The sequence below is a fragment of the Lolium perenne genome, chromosome 7, assembly GCF_019359855.2.
Source record: "Lolium perenne isolate Kyuss_39 chromosome 7, Kyuss_2.0, whole genome shotgun sequence".
NCBI classification, from domain to species: domain Eukaryota; kingdom Viridiplantae; phylum Streptophyta; class Magnoliopsida; order Poales; family Poaceae; genus Lolium; species Lolium perenne.
Window position 1 is genome coordinate 189,746,414 of NC_067250.2, and position 15,288 is coordinate 189,761,701.

The 15,288-nt window shown below is 43.5% G+C and overlaps 1 protein-coding gene across 1 annotated transcript in view; it reads right to left on the bottom strand.

Moving 5' to 3' along the window:
* Window positions 1-2,911: 2,911 nt before the first annotated feature.
* Window positions 2,912-15,288, bottom strand: part of LOC139833792 (uncharacterized) — a 59,238-nt gene continuing 46,861 nt past the window's right edge. The window contains exons 7-10 of the mRNA XM_071824139.1: window positions 4,114-4,140; window positions 3,987-4,002; window positions 3,119-3,169; window positions 2,912-2,980 (exon numbers count right to left, since the gene is read on the bottom strand). Coding sequence (XP_071680240.1) covers window positions 2,912-2,980; window positions 3,119-3,169; window positions 3,987-4,002; window positions 4,114-4,140 — 163 coding nt within the window. The remainder of the gene's footprint in view (window positions 2,981-3,118; window positions 3,170-3,986; window positions 4,003-4,113; window positions 4,141-15,288) is intronic.

The following is a 15,288-nucleotide window of genomic DNA, read 5'->3' on the forward strand; positions in this document are numbered from 1 at the left end:
TCGTCGCGGCGGGTCAGAGATCAGGGCGATGGCCGGAAAGGAGGAGTCTAACCAGAACCTGGAGGCGGGGAGTACGGCGTCGGCGCGGGCTTTCACCGGCAAGGGCGACTACTACTGTTCAGAGGGAGATATTGTGGCGATGGATACAGTCTTCTCCGAGGACGAGGACAAGGGTGTCAATGCTACTGTTCTGGCCGACGTGACCAAGGATGAGATTGATGGGCAGGCCATCAGCGACACCGAAGCTCAGAAGGGGGTGACAGACACAGGCTTCTCTGAGGTGGTCAAGTATGGTGATCCAAAGGTGGAGTCTCACAAGACCATGGGTGATGAGGATGAGGATGCGGATGATGAGGGGGAGGATGATGATGAGGAGGAGGAGGAGGATGATGAGGAGGGGGACGACAATGATGATGATGATGATGATGAGGAGGAGGAGGAGGAGGAGGAGGAGGAGGAGGAGGATGAGAATGATGAGGATGAGGATGGGGAGACTAGGACTGTGGTGCTCGGTGGGGTAAAATATCGTTATCGGTGCAGGGATTATTCCTCGGACGATTCTGTGGTTGAATCTGACTGGGATCTCCACACGGATGGTGAATATTGGGATGAGTCCGAAGCTGACTTTCAGGTTGCTCAGGAAAAGGCAGACGCAAAATTAAACAGATTCATGGAGAGGCTGCGTTCTCGCACAAAAACATTGGCTTTCAAGGATGAAGAGGTCTGTGCATGACCATGCAAAGGTTGATGCTGCTCTGTAGTTCAAGGATTTGAGAAGAGGATGTGCTTGCTCGGTCTACCAAGGTTATGCTGTGTTGCCTATCTATCTATCTATCTATACTCGTGTCTGATATTGATCCACCTATGTCTACATCATAGCGTGATCTTGCTGTTAAGTTAATCTGTGACCTTATTGTACCGATGAACCAATTCTATCTCTGTATCGTCTAGTATGCTGCAACTGTGTTCTCTCTATTAACGAAATCTTAGTTTTGTCTTCTCAAGAGGGGCCCTTTTGATTGATTGAGGAATTTTCCAGTAATATTATGTGATGCTTTGACTACATAAGCGTGGCCCTTCTAGTTATTGATTATGCAATCTCATACTTGTCTTGCACCGCCATGACTTCAAAATCTGAGCGATGTTTCTTTATGCCTGCTAGTTCTTGGTTGTTTGAACCATAATGATTGTCCCGCTGCTATCCTAGTGAGGTGTATAGGTGGAATTCATGATAGACTGCTTCCCTGGTCTCTTGTTTGTAAACTCCTAGCTCACATAAGTGCATGAATTGATATCGGTCTTTCTTGTCGTCTGTCCTGATTATAGTTAGGACTTAAATTCCTAGTCAGATAATCTTCTTTGCTTGTATGCTGTTGGCTTGCTCTTATAAAGGACTAACTTTCTTGTGAAATGGAACAAAGAAAGACTGTTGGATCTCTGTCTCTAGTTTGAACAGCGCATATTTTCTGGCCTCTTGTTTGTAAACTCCTAGTCATGTCATCCATGATCAGCTCATCATTCTTTTGGATCGTAGCTAGGACTGAAATACCCAGCCAGGGCATCTTTCGTTTTTTGCTGGTATGCTGTTGCCTTGTTCCATTCAAGGGCTTAAATTCCTTATAAAATGGGAGAAAGAAGAACATCTTTCGTTTTTTGCTGGTATGCTGTTGGCTTGTTCCATTCAAGGACTAAAATTCCTTATGAACTGGGAGAAAGAAGAATGGTTGGAGAGGATTTTCCATTTTTTGTTCTGTGCCTTTTGAGTTTACCTTCCAACTTTTATGGCACCTGTAATGCGTCAAATTTTTGTTGATTTCTTCAGAAAGTTTGGAGAACTAATATTTGCTTTCTGTTTGTTGTTTTACCTTATGTATGTGCTACAGTGTAATGATTGCTGCCAAGTTATTGTATTTATCAACTTCCGAACTTGTTAGCTATTTTTTTTGAGAGTGCCTATTTTGGAAACAGGCAGATTTCAGTTCAATCAGCTGTCGACAGCTGTATTGAGTCAAAAGAATAACGCATGCCAACCTCAGTTTTTTTCCATCAGCCCAACAATCCTCCCGTCCTTCTTGACTTTTTGTTTGTTTTCATTCATTCTGGGTCGAGTTCTTTGAGCTCCTGGCCATGAACAAACCCTACACCTAACCAGGAAGGCGCAAAACAAAAGCCCAAAAGCTTCAGATCATCAAGAAAACATCAGCTGGGATCGTTAAACAACGCTCGATAGACAACCGCGGCACGAGCGGCGGTTCCAGGCATCGCGAGGGTGAGGGGAGGTCTGGTTCTCGTCTGTGCGTGTTTTAGTTCTAGGTATTCTAGGTTTTCCTCCGTCAACGTCATGTTGGAGCAGATGTTGATGGTGCATTTAGGAATAATAATCTCCCGTCGGAGGTGTTGCTGATGCCAGCGAGAGGCTTGTGGAGTCCTGTTGGAGTGGTTTCGATCTGACGCTGGATAGTGGCGTGGTGGCGGGGATGAACTGCTCTTGGAGTGCGGCGGTTTTGGCTGTTGCGTGCTTGCAGAAGACGGTGGGCGATCTGGCCGCCTAAATGGCGGGGTGGCTCTGGCCCCGGATCTGGCGTTGAAGAGGCTCGGAGGGCTCCTCCGGCCGATGTTCTTTATCAGGCTAGATCCAATTTACGGGGCTGGTGGCTATCGCGGCTCGTCGACGCCTCATGGCTAGGGGCTTCTTCAGCGCCAATGAGTGGACCAACTACTGTGCTTTTCTTCTCCGGCGACGGCGAGGGAGGTGTGTGCTTGGTAGTTGCGGTGATGGCCGTTTGCAGCGGTACAACTGTTTGTATTCTCCATGTGTTCAGTTGCTTGTATGTGTACCAACTCTGCATTATTGTTATGTTCATGAATACAAGTAATGTATGTCCACAGGCGTACATCGTAAAAAAAGAAATCAGCTGTCGCCGTACGCCCAATCCCCGACCAACTCCAGCATTTGCGCCTCTGCGGTCTTCCTCCAGGCCTATGAGAGAAAACAAGGGAAAAAGAATGAGATCGAATATCTCTCAAAAATAGAATAGAAAAGCAAAGCCAAACATCAGAGCTGAGATGGAGGAACCTGACAAGACCAAGGGGAAGCAAGTTCAGGAATATGACGTACCAGGACATGATCAACTCCGTTCCAGATGTGCGCCTCTCTCTGTGTGTTGCTCTGTAGTATACCAGGATACATATTAGCTGAAAACTGTTTGAATCAACTCTCAAAAATTCTGATCCTTTGGAAAAAAAGGTTCATGAGAAAAGATACCTTGGGATAAAATGGTGTAGTACTGAGATTATATCACCAAACTCAATGAACACAGGCTCCCAAGTGAGCATACATTCTAGCTCCTCGTTGCATTGAAATTTCAGGAAGACCATATGGGTGATTTAGACATTGAGAAATGACATTCGGTATCCTCTGCAAGGAAACAAATTTATCGTCACTAAAAACTCAACAAGAGCATGCTTAAACATAATTACCAAAAGCAGAGAAAAGTGGATTTGGTCCAAACTATTACCAGGTAGCTATGATCGAAGTCTGACCTAGACAAGCGGTGCACGAAAACAGCTAGTGGACCAACACTGAACGCCAACATAATTTCATTGTATCCTCTTGAATTCCTTTAGGTGGTATAATATTAAGAGTTGGATAGTTGAGGAAAATGAAGTATCCTCCATGTATGACAAGGACGAAGACAACAGATGATGGACAAACGAATAACAAAGCTAGACCAGCTATTGTAAACAAGATCAAACCAAACAGAACAAGTTACAGCTATCACTAACAAGGCACAAACAAATATAATGCCATAGTTTGTTGTAGATTCGTGAAAAATGTTGCGGTACGTGCTGACAATTGAAACCACACATACCGCCATTTACACCTTGCGCCCCCGCTTTGGTTTTTGCTCCTTCGTGGCTGGCGTGCACGCTCCCTCTCTCTCTCTCTCGCTCTGCAGCCTGGTAAGCATCCCCTCCAGGCCTACCCCAGACCCCAGCTCCCTGCAATCAGTAATGGAGCAAAAAAGCAGAATCATTAAGGAACCAACATATCAATCAAGAGAACAACGAGATTTATGGGGCACCCACGACGTCTCCTCCGTCTCAGACTACGTCCCAGTGGGCGATGCTTCCGCCTCCCTGAAACATGCAGAATTCAGCACAAGAGTTTTACAGTGATAAGGGCCACGATAGAGCAATAAAACAGATGATGAACGGTTCAGCAGCAGAGCAACTGGAAACTGTTAGAAAACACAACTTCCATTTCCACTGGCTCAACTTCGTTTACTACAAAAATTAACAATAGCAAAACATTATTTGATGTTGTGATACAATCTGCTTCCCAAAACTATGAGAGTGATACAGGAAATGACTGCCTATGGCCCTATTTATAGGTACACATGCTACCAAAAGCATTACATGTAATCAAAGAGAAAAAAGGGCATTTAATACCTGTTTGTTGCTGCTGCTTTAGGTATATGCAGATTCTCCGAAAAACATGTTAATTGATATGAATGACGCCAACCTATCCATTGACAAAGCATGAATCATCAATCTTGAATAGCTTATGAAATATCCAAGATCCACACATTGACTGAATCAGCGAGTATTAAATGATACATGCCGACATGCACAGACTTTATAAAATATAAAAAAAAGAGCCAGGAAAGGAAAGTAATACTCATGAAACATTATATTTTTTGCAGGTACTTAATGGTGGCAGCACAGAGGTGATCAGCGAAAATTTACAGAATGATCATCTCAATCTAGAGGTACTATTTTACACAAATAATAAATCTGATTTATCAAGCATATATTACTATATACAGGCAAAATATAATGTTCAACCCTGGTCAAAAACACATCTGCAGCATAACTTTTCATACATGGCACTACTGCGTGGCGATCTCGACAAGACATACTCTCCATTTACTGATATTATAAAGGTACCAAAACATTACTGAAGTAAATGAAAGTACTAAGATTTATTTAGCTTTGAGCCTGGTTATGATTTGTATCTTCTGGTTTTCTCACTAAAGATTACTCTGCAAACAGATTCCCAGAACTTGTCATCTACAGAGAACAAAAACTTGCCATGGAGACTATGTGTTAACCACGGGCGTGATCAAAGGTCACGAGCAGCTAAAATCCTACTCCCTCCGGTCTCTTTTAATTGACTCGGATTTAGTACAATTTTATACTAAATTTGAGTCAATTAAAAAAGACCGGAGGGAGTACATCACATCATATTATAAATGTTTGTTTGGCACACCAGAGGAATCTGACATATCCATGGATGAATCCAGGATTGCTAATATTCCCCAAGTGTCTCCAGAAAAAAACGCGATTCTGTAGCCCCTTATTATGAGGAGGAGATACGAAAAACGATCTTTTAAATGGAGCACAATAAAGCGCCAGGCCCTAATGGTTTTTTTGGCTGAATTTTATTAGTCTTTCTGGGATATTATTAAGCATGATTTATTGGAGCTCTTCCGAGAACTCCATGTGGGTCAACTAGATTTGTTCCGCAACAACTTTGGTGAAATTATCCTTCTACCAAAAATCTATGATGCGGAACACATTCAACAATATAGACCAATATGTCTGCTTAAGGTTTGTTTTAATTTTTTTTACCAAGGTCGCTACTATTAGACTCAATTCAGTGGCAGATCATGTGGTCCGTCCGTCCCAGACTGCGTTTATGCAAGGAAGACACATTCTAGATGGTGTTATCACTTTGCATGAAACAGTTCATGAGATGCATCAAAAAAAGATGAATGGGGTTATTCTCAAAATCGACTTTGAAAAAGCTTATGATAAAGTTAAATGGTCTTTTCTTCAAAAAACACTCAGAATGAAAGGCTTTTCAGATGAGTGGCGAGTTGTTATAAATAACTTTATTTTCGGTGGAAGTGTTACCATTAAGGTCAATGATGATATTGGTCGATACTTCTAGACGAAAAAAGGTTTGAGGCAAGAGGATCCCTTATCTGCAATGTTATTTAACATTGTGGCGGATATGCTTGCTATTATAATTGAACGTGTGAAGGTTGATGGTTAGATTGAAGGGGTAGTCCCTCATCTTGTGGATGGGGAATTATCTATTCTTCAGTATGCCGGTGATATAATTCTATTCATGGATCATGACTTGGAAAAAGCATGAAATCTGAAGTCAGCATTCGAGCAGTTGTCAGGTCTTAAGATTAATTTTCATAAAAGTGAATTGTTCTGTTTCGGTGAGGCCAAAGACGATGCCAACATATATGCCGAGTTGTTTGGATATGGGCTTGGTTGTTTTCCGATTAGCTATCTCGGTATTCCGATTTACTATCGGAGACTGACGTTGGATGAATGGAAATTTGTTGAGGAAAGACTACAGAAACGTCTTAGTAGCTGGAAAGGCAAATTACTGTCCCTTGGGGGGAGATTGGTTCTCATAATTTACGAATATGGTATTGTATATGATTTCCTTCTTCCACCTGTCCAAAGGTATCTTAGTAAATTGGATTATCTCCGATCAAGATTCTTTTGGCAAGGGGTAGTGAGAAGAAATAATATCGGTTGACAAAATGGAGTGTTGTTTGCCGTCCAAAAAATCAAGGTGCACTTGGAGTTCATGATCTTAAAGTTAAAAATAGGGCCTTGCTAGGAAAATGGCTGGCCGGGTTGTTCACTAAGGATGGTATATGGCAGCAACTATTACGGAAAAAGTATGTGGGTTCAAAAGCGATATCTCATGTCTATTGGAAACCGGGGGATTCACACTTTTGGGATGGCATTATGGCGACTAAGAAGCACTTTTTTCCATATGGTTCGTTCTCCATAAGTAATGGGGCGGAGATTAATTAGGTTCTGAGAAGATAGATGGTTGGGAACAACTACTCTTCGAGATTAATATCCAGCCCTATACAATATTGTTCGTTATAAAGGTGATACCTTGCAGAAGGTTATGGAAACTTCTCCACCCGCTATGACGTTCAAGCGTGATCTTATTGGTCCCCATCTAACTTGTTGGAATGAATTGCTACAGAGGTTAGCTCCAATACAAGTAGTTCAGACTGATGAATTTCGATGGAGTCTTACCAAGAACGGTGTTTTCTCGGTCAACTCCATGTATAAGGCGTTTACCATTCCCAGTCAACCGATTGTCAATAATAAATCCATCTGAAAAATGAAGATGCCGCTGAAAACAAAAGTCTTTGCGTGGTATCTTTGTTGGGGTGTGATTCTAACCAAAGACAGCCTTGCCAAACATGACTGGCACGGCTGTAAAAAATGTGTTTTTTTTATCATGAAGATGATACAATAAAATATCTTTTCTTCAACTGTCGGGTTACTAGATCTATATGGTCAATCATTCAGATGGGTTCTACCTTATACCCATCTCGTAGCATTGCAAATATTTTTGGCAATTGGCTAAATGGGGTGGATCCTAGGTACAAAACCTAACCAGAGTGGGCGCGATTGCCGTTGTATGGTCGTTGTGGCTATGTAGAAATGACAAGGTTTTCAGTGATAAGAATTTTTCTCCTGTGCAGGTCATCTACCGATGTACGGCTTTGCTCCGTTCATGGTCGCCACTTCAACGATTGGAGAACTGAGACCTTTTTACGGAGGTGTCTACACAGTTGGAGAATACGGCCAAGGAGTTTATTTTCTAACATGGATGGCTGCATAATAGGCGGATTGAAGCCAATGAAGCTTAGTCTAATTGGCTCTTTTTGTCTTTCTTTATAAGTTAATTTTGTTCCAAACTTGATACTTGAACAGATCTGTGCATCTTAGTTATGCATAGGCTGGGTATAATTCTTAAAAAAAATAAGCAATGAAGCGTCCTTTATCGGAAAAAAATTCATCCAGTGTCTCAGGGATTAATTGTCGTATCTTCGAACTGAAGATGACAGGTTATTGCTCAACAGCTTGATAAAAAGCATACGATGTGCATCTTCCTTTTTCAGGAGCACGCGTGTGGGGGGTCGGTGTGCGCTAGTAAGATTTTTCCTCCATATGATGTGCATGTGTCTTTTTCGAGAGCACACCAAAAACATAAACTACAAGATCTAGTCTATGTTGCCTACAACATAGCCCAAGTAAAACACCCTCCTAAAACAAAAATTCAACTCCTCACGAAACTGTCCAACCCTCCTGCACCTGCTAGTCGCCAACGCTGGAGTTCATCTAGAATATAGTTTACAAGAATTTGAGCATATTTGATTGGGCTATAGTTTCCAAAAACTCAAGGATTTTGTTGTTTCCAGATATTCCAGGCCACTAGCATGGCTAGGGAGTCTTGTCCATGGACGCATCTGGTGCCGTTCCAACCTCCTCCGCAAAGGGATCCTCGACGCTGCGGACAGCGGTTGCCCCATCTGCAACTCCTCTCGAAACTCCCAGCCACATTTTTTCGAGTGTGAGTTTACTCGCTGTTTCTGGGGCACCCTTGGCGTCTCAAATGGCGTCAGCTTCCATGCCACGAACGCGTCGGCGTGCGCTCTCCCGCCTTCCATTCCCCTGCCACCGCCAACACCTTCCGCCTCCTCTGCCTGTGGCATCTCTGGAAGCATAGAAATGGCGTGGTGTTCAGAGGGCTCGCTCCCTCACTCTCCCTTCTGCGCAAAAGTTGCAGAGATGACGCTGCTCTCTAGCGTGCAAGGTTGCCACTTGATCACTGTTGTGATGTTGATCTCTGGTTAACCTACCTTCTCCCTGAACGACCCTGATTAGCTTTTTGTTTTGTTTTGTTTTCGAGCTCACCCCCTTGCGTCGGGTGCTGCCTCTCCCGAATCTCATGTATTCGGCTACCTTACACACGGTATCTCATCCGGCGGGAGCCTTGCTCCCTCCGATGATACTAAAAAAATTATAAAAAAAACCTTGTATGAATTGTTTTGGCACGCTCATTCTCACCTCCAGCCACCAAACTTCGAGCTTATCATGTGCATCTGGAATTCTCGCCTTCCCAACTTTTTCAAATATAATGCAAGTTTTCGTAGCAAAACGTTCACCGCCCTGACACATAACAACTTGTAGGTCGAACCTGCTGTGTAGGCACCTGACTTGACCATGGGCAGCTGAATTCGTCCGGCTCCGACGGTGTGATCAATGCTTTTGATAGCTTCCCAAAGCTTGACGAATTGAACCACTCCATGGACCATCAGTGTTCCAGAGATGTCTGAAACCCACCTGTTTGTATTGAGAGCCTAATCACGACTTATCTTTTCGAAATTATGTGATTTTTCACGGCCTGAAGAATGAGAGGAAAATTTTCTTTGACTGATCTATCTTTCACTCCAGAATCTCAAGTTAAGTGCCCATCTCCTACTTTAATTTGAACAAGGCTGCCAAATACCTCTCGAGCATTATTATCAGTGAGAGACGGCAAACCTTGCCAAGGTCGAGAAGGATCCTTGCGAGTAAAATGTACAATTAGAGGATACGATGAGGGAATTTTTCTTCCAACATGCGGATAGGACATTCATCTTCATAGGCAATTGTCTATGTACCTTTTCTTTTCTTTTAAGGGTTGTGTCCATCCCTTGGATGCAGAGGCCGGGGTGTAACCCCCATTTCGAAACAAAAATGTACCTTTTCTTTTATTGAGTCTCAGTCATAAATTGTTATTGGCTTTGGTTCTTCCGTGGTGTGTGCGTCTATGTACATCTTTTTATGTAGAGGTCGGGTGTAATGTTTAAAGTCTTAAGTAATAAAACATCCTTTGTGAAGAAAAAAAAAACCCAAACCTTGCAGTCTCAAGCCACCAAGCCACCAAGGTATTTCGGCTTGGTAACCTTACTCCATGCCAGTAAGAGCATCTCCATTGGTGCCGACTGGGGTGCTGGCGCCGCACTATGGGAGAGCCGCACCTACTCCCTAATTTGGGAAGTGGTTATACACACCGGCGACCCTAATAAGAAACCCTAAAAAAACAAAACAATTTTTTGTTGATATAGAAATATTACATATGCTTCATTTTGAGATAGAAATATTACATAGGCTTCATTTCCATAATTGCAAAATGTGAAATATCAATGAATCCTATACTAGAGGTAGGGGTTGGTGATGGCCCTCTGAAAGTGCATGGAGCCCCCATGTGTGGTTTTGGTAATTAATGACAATCCCTATGGACTAATGTTTGCATTGAGTTATATTTGTAGGTGTTGTCCATAGGCAATGCTCGAACCATTTGTTGGCTTCAAGGTTGCAATAAGAAGAAATTGATGAAGGATATCAAGTGTCAAGTATGCCTTGAAGATGAAGATGAAGTGAGCCCTCAAGTTATCTCAAGACATCAACATGATGAAGAATGAAGAAATGAAGTGCAAGTTCAAGATGAGCCAACTCGAAGAGATCATATGCTTGAAGCTTGCCATCCATATGGTGATCATGGATATGTGAAGATGCGCCGAAGAAGAAGCTCTCCCATGGTGGATTATGGGGGAGCAATCCACAAGACTTCGTCAAGCAAGCACAATCAAGAAAGGCGTTCCATCTTGTTGAGGTCAAGATCGTCATCATCGAGCTCAAGTGGAATGCGCAAGTATAAGGTTTGCTCTTGATAGGGTTTCTTTCTCACCGGTCTCATAGTGTAGTTGGAGACCGGTTTATAGTTTAGTTGCCGTACTATCAAGAGGGCTCTCGAGTGAGTAACTCGATCGTATCGTTCGGAGAGAGCTCAAACCTTTGCATCCTTGCATCACCTTTCTTGGTTGTTATTTGGGTATTATCCATGTGACGTTTTAGAGCTTGTGCTTATTCTCATGACAAGCTCTAGTTCTTCGAAAACGGATTTCGCATAGATCACTTGTTGCGTTTTCGATATCGGTGATTTTCCCGGTTTCTCGTATTGAGAGGTTGCACTCTAAAAATAATATAAAATCCTCCCCGACTAGTTTCCATATTTTCACTCTTTGTTGGGTAGCTCTTTTCGTCCTCTTTCCAACAAAATTGGTTTCATGTTGATCGGAGTTTCCAAACTCTAGTTATTGTTTTTCTAAGGTTGCCCAAAGAGAGGAGCTTGGGCTGGCCGGTAGTACCGCCCGAGCACGGCCGGTAGTACCGCCCGTGCACGGCCGGTGGTACCGCCCGAGGTACCGCCCGCGGTACCGGAAAAGAGGCTGTGCCTCACAGATGGTTTCCAGGGAGTTTGGGGCGCTCGGCGGTACCCGGCCGGTACCTCGGCCTGAGGCTCCAGCCTCCCCCTCCCGGCCCGCAGCTCCATCTACCTCGCTCTCCCTCACGCGCGCAACACACACGGGCGGTAGTACCGCCCCTAGCTGGCCGGTACTACTGGTCCCAAATCGAGGCAGCCCCAACGGGCAGAAATTTGGGGGCCTGCCTTTTAAGTCTTTCTCCCCCGATCTTTCTTAGATGTGTTACTTCTTCTTCCTCCTCTCTCTCAAGCCTCTCTCCTCCATTGTTGTTGACCTTTTGAAGCTTGAGATCTTTCTCCCCTTCCCATGATTCTTGCATCTATTTGAGAGAAAGATTGAGGGGATCTAGATCCACACTTTGACCAAACCAAATCATCTCTTTGTGAGTGAATCTTTGGGATCTAGATCTTGGAGAATTTTGTGTTCTCCTCTTTGTTCTTCCTCTCTTATTACCCCAATAGCTTTTGTAGCTTTGTTGGAATTTGAGAGAGAAGGACTTGAGCATCTTTGTGGTGTTCTTGCCATTGCATTTGGTGCATCGGTTTGAGTTCTCCACGGTGATTCGTGGTGGTGAAAGCAAGAAGGTTGGTACTCTTGGGTTCTTGGAACCCTAGACGGATTCTAGACCTTTGTGGTGATTTGTTGGGAGCCTCCGATTAAGTTGTGGATGTGTGCCCCAACCTTTGTGTAAGGCCCGGTTTTCGCCTCGAAGGAAATCCCTTAGTGGAACCGTGACCTAGGCCTTTGTGGCGAGGGTCACCGGAGATTTAGGTGAGGCGCCTTCGTGGCGTTCGGTGTGTGGTGTGAGTACCGCATCTTGGGGTGAGGCCTTTGTGGCGTTAGTGTGCATCGAGCAACCACACCTCAAGGTGAGCCTCTTGTGGCGTTCGGGAGCACTAAGCAACCGCACCTCTCCACCGGAGATTAGCACTCGCAAGAGTGTGAACTCCGGGATAAATCATCGTCTCCCGCGTGCCTCGGTTATCTCTATACCCGAGGTCTTTACTTATGCACTTTACCTTGTGATAGCCATCGTGCTTGAAGTTATATATATCTTTCTATCACATACTTGCTTGTATTGCTTAGCATAAGTTGTTGGTGCACATAGGTGAACCATTGCTTAGAATAAGTTGTTGGTGCACATAGGTGAACAATAGTATATAGGCTTTGGGCTTGACAAAGTAAACGCTAGTTTTATTCCGCATTTGTTAAGCCCATCTCGTAAAAGTTTTAAATCGCCTATTCACCCCCCCTCTAGGCGACATCTGTGTCCTTTCAATTGGTATCAGAGCAAGGTCTCTCATTCTTAGGCTTCACCGCCTTGAGAGTAAAGATGTCGGTTAGGGGATTAGATCATAATAACTTGTTTATATTTGATGGCACAAACTATGATCTATGGAAAATTTATGTGCTTAATATTTTGCGGGGTATTTCCCCGAACATGGAGCGATTTCTTGACATGGGTTTTTCTTCTCCTAAGGATCCCCAAAATTTATCTTATGAGGAGAAGAAAAACTCTTGCCTCGATGCTCTTGCTTCTTGATACGTCCAATTTGCATCACTATTTTATATCATAATTTGCTGTTATTCATTGATATATTTCATATTGGGACACAATACTTATGTTATTTCATCTATTTTGCATGTTTCATCATTATTGGAGGATCAAGCACCGGAGCCAGGATTCTGCTGGAAAAAGCACCGTCAGAACGCAATATTTCGGAAGATCAACTGTGGAAGGAGATTATACCAAAAATCCTATTTTTCAAGATGACGAAGGAAGCCAGAAGGAGGAGCCAGGAGGACCCAGGGTGGGCCCACACCCTAGGGCGGCGCGGCCCATGGCCTGGCCGCGCCGCCATGTAGTGTGGGGGGCCCACGGCTCCTTTCGCCTCCTTTTCTTCGCGAAACCCTTCGTCCCGAAGACCTAAGCCACAGAGGGTTCCTCACGGAGAGTTACAGCCGCCTCTGCGGGGCGGAGAACACCAGAGAGAAAAGAGCTCTCCGGCGGGCAGGAATCCGCCGGGGAAATTCCCTCCGGGAGGGGGAAATCGACGCCATCGTCACCGTCATCGAGCTGGACATCATCTCCATCACCATCATCATCGTCTCCACCGTCATCACCGCCGTCTCCTCCGCAGCACCTCATCACCGCCGTTGCAATTTGGGTTTGATCTTGATTGTTTGATAGGGGAAACTCTCCCGGTATCGATCTCTACTTGTTGTTGATGCTATTGAGTGAAACCATTGAACCAAGTTTATGTTCAGATTGTTATTCATCATCATATCACCTCTGATCATGTTCCATATGATGTCTCGTGAGTAGTTCGTTTAGTTCTTGAGGACATGGGTGAAGTCTAAATGTTAGTAGTGAACTATGGATGAGTAATATTCAATGGTATGATACTTAAGTTGTGGTGTTATTCTTCTAGTGGTGTCATGTGAACGTCGACTACATGACACTTCACCATTTATGGGCCTAGGGGAATGCATCTTGTATTCGTTTGCTAATTGCGGGGTTGCCGGAGTGACAGAAACCTAAACCCCCGTTGGTATATCGATGCAGGAGGGATCGCAGGATCTCAGAGTTTAAGGCTGTGGTTAGATTTATTCTTAATTACTTTATTGTAGTTGCAGATGCTTGCAAGGGGTATAATCACAAGTATGTATTAGTCCTAGGAAGGGCGGTACATTAGCATAGGTTCACCCACACAACACTTATCATAACAATGAAGATTATTTAGCCGTATGTAGCGAAAGCACTAGACTAAAATCCCGTGTGTCCTCGAGAACGTTTGGTCATTATAAGTAAACAACCCGGCTTGTCCTTTGTGCTAAAAAGGATTGGGCCACTCGCTGCAATTGTTACTCTCGCACTTTACTTACTCGTACTTTATTCAACTGTTACATCAAAACCCCCTGAATACTTGTCTGTGAGCATTTACAGTGAATCCTTCATCGAAACTGCTTGTCAACACCTTCTGCTCCTCGTTGGGATCGACATTCTTACTTATCGAAAATACTACGATACACCCCCTATACTTGTGGGTCATCAAGACTATTTTCTGGCGCCGTTGCCGGGGAGTGAAGCGCTATTGGTAAGTGGAATTGGTAAGGAAAACCTTTACTGTTTGTGCTGATTTTATTTCTGCCTGCTGCTATAAGTCATTATGGAGAGATCTTCTCTTCAATTTTTATTTGGGAAATCTACTACTACTGCAACGGTAGTGGATGAGGCGCCAGGTGAGGAAGTGATACCATATAAAATACCTATGAAAATTATTGAACGTGTTATGGATAACCGCTATGAAGGTGATGGAACTGTCCACCCAGGTGATCATTTATTGTTCTTACATGAATTATGCGGTTTATTCAAGTGTGCAGGTATTGCTATGGATGAAGTGAGGAAGAAACTATTCTCTTTATCGTTGTCTGGTAAGGCGGCGCATTGGTATAAATTACTGGATAATGGGGATTCTCTTGAATGGAATGATATTGTGCCCCGGTTTTATTCTAAGTTCTATCCTCCAAGTGAAATTCACAAGGATCGGAAACGCATATATAATTTTTGGCCTCATGATGGAGAGAGTATTGCCCAAGCTTGGGGGAGATTGAAGTCTTTAATGCTCAAATGCCCCATTCATGAGCTTCCTGGTAATGTTATTATTGATAATTTCTATGCAAGACTTTCTTTTCAAGACAAGACCTTGCTGGATACTTCTTGTTCTGGATCATTTACACGCAACAAAGAAGAGTTTAAAAGGGACCTTCTTGATCGGATCCAAGAAAATACTGAAGGATGGGAGAACGACAAGGATAGAGAATCAGGTATAATTTATGATTATAAATGCGTTGAAGCTTTTATGGATACTGATAAATTTCGTAATATGAGTGCTACATATGGTCTTGATTCTCAAGTTGCTTTAAATCTTTATAAAGCTTTTGCCTCTCATTATGAATTGCCAAAGAAGAATTTTGATAAGTATCATGAACCTTATGTTATCACCGGAATTTGACCGAGTCAGAGGTGGGCCGTGATCAAGATGGGTTTAAAGATTATATACTGAAGAAATACGTGAATCGGCCTTATATGCAAAGTTGGGCTAGATTGCCCATGTATCTGTAATATAGTAGATCG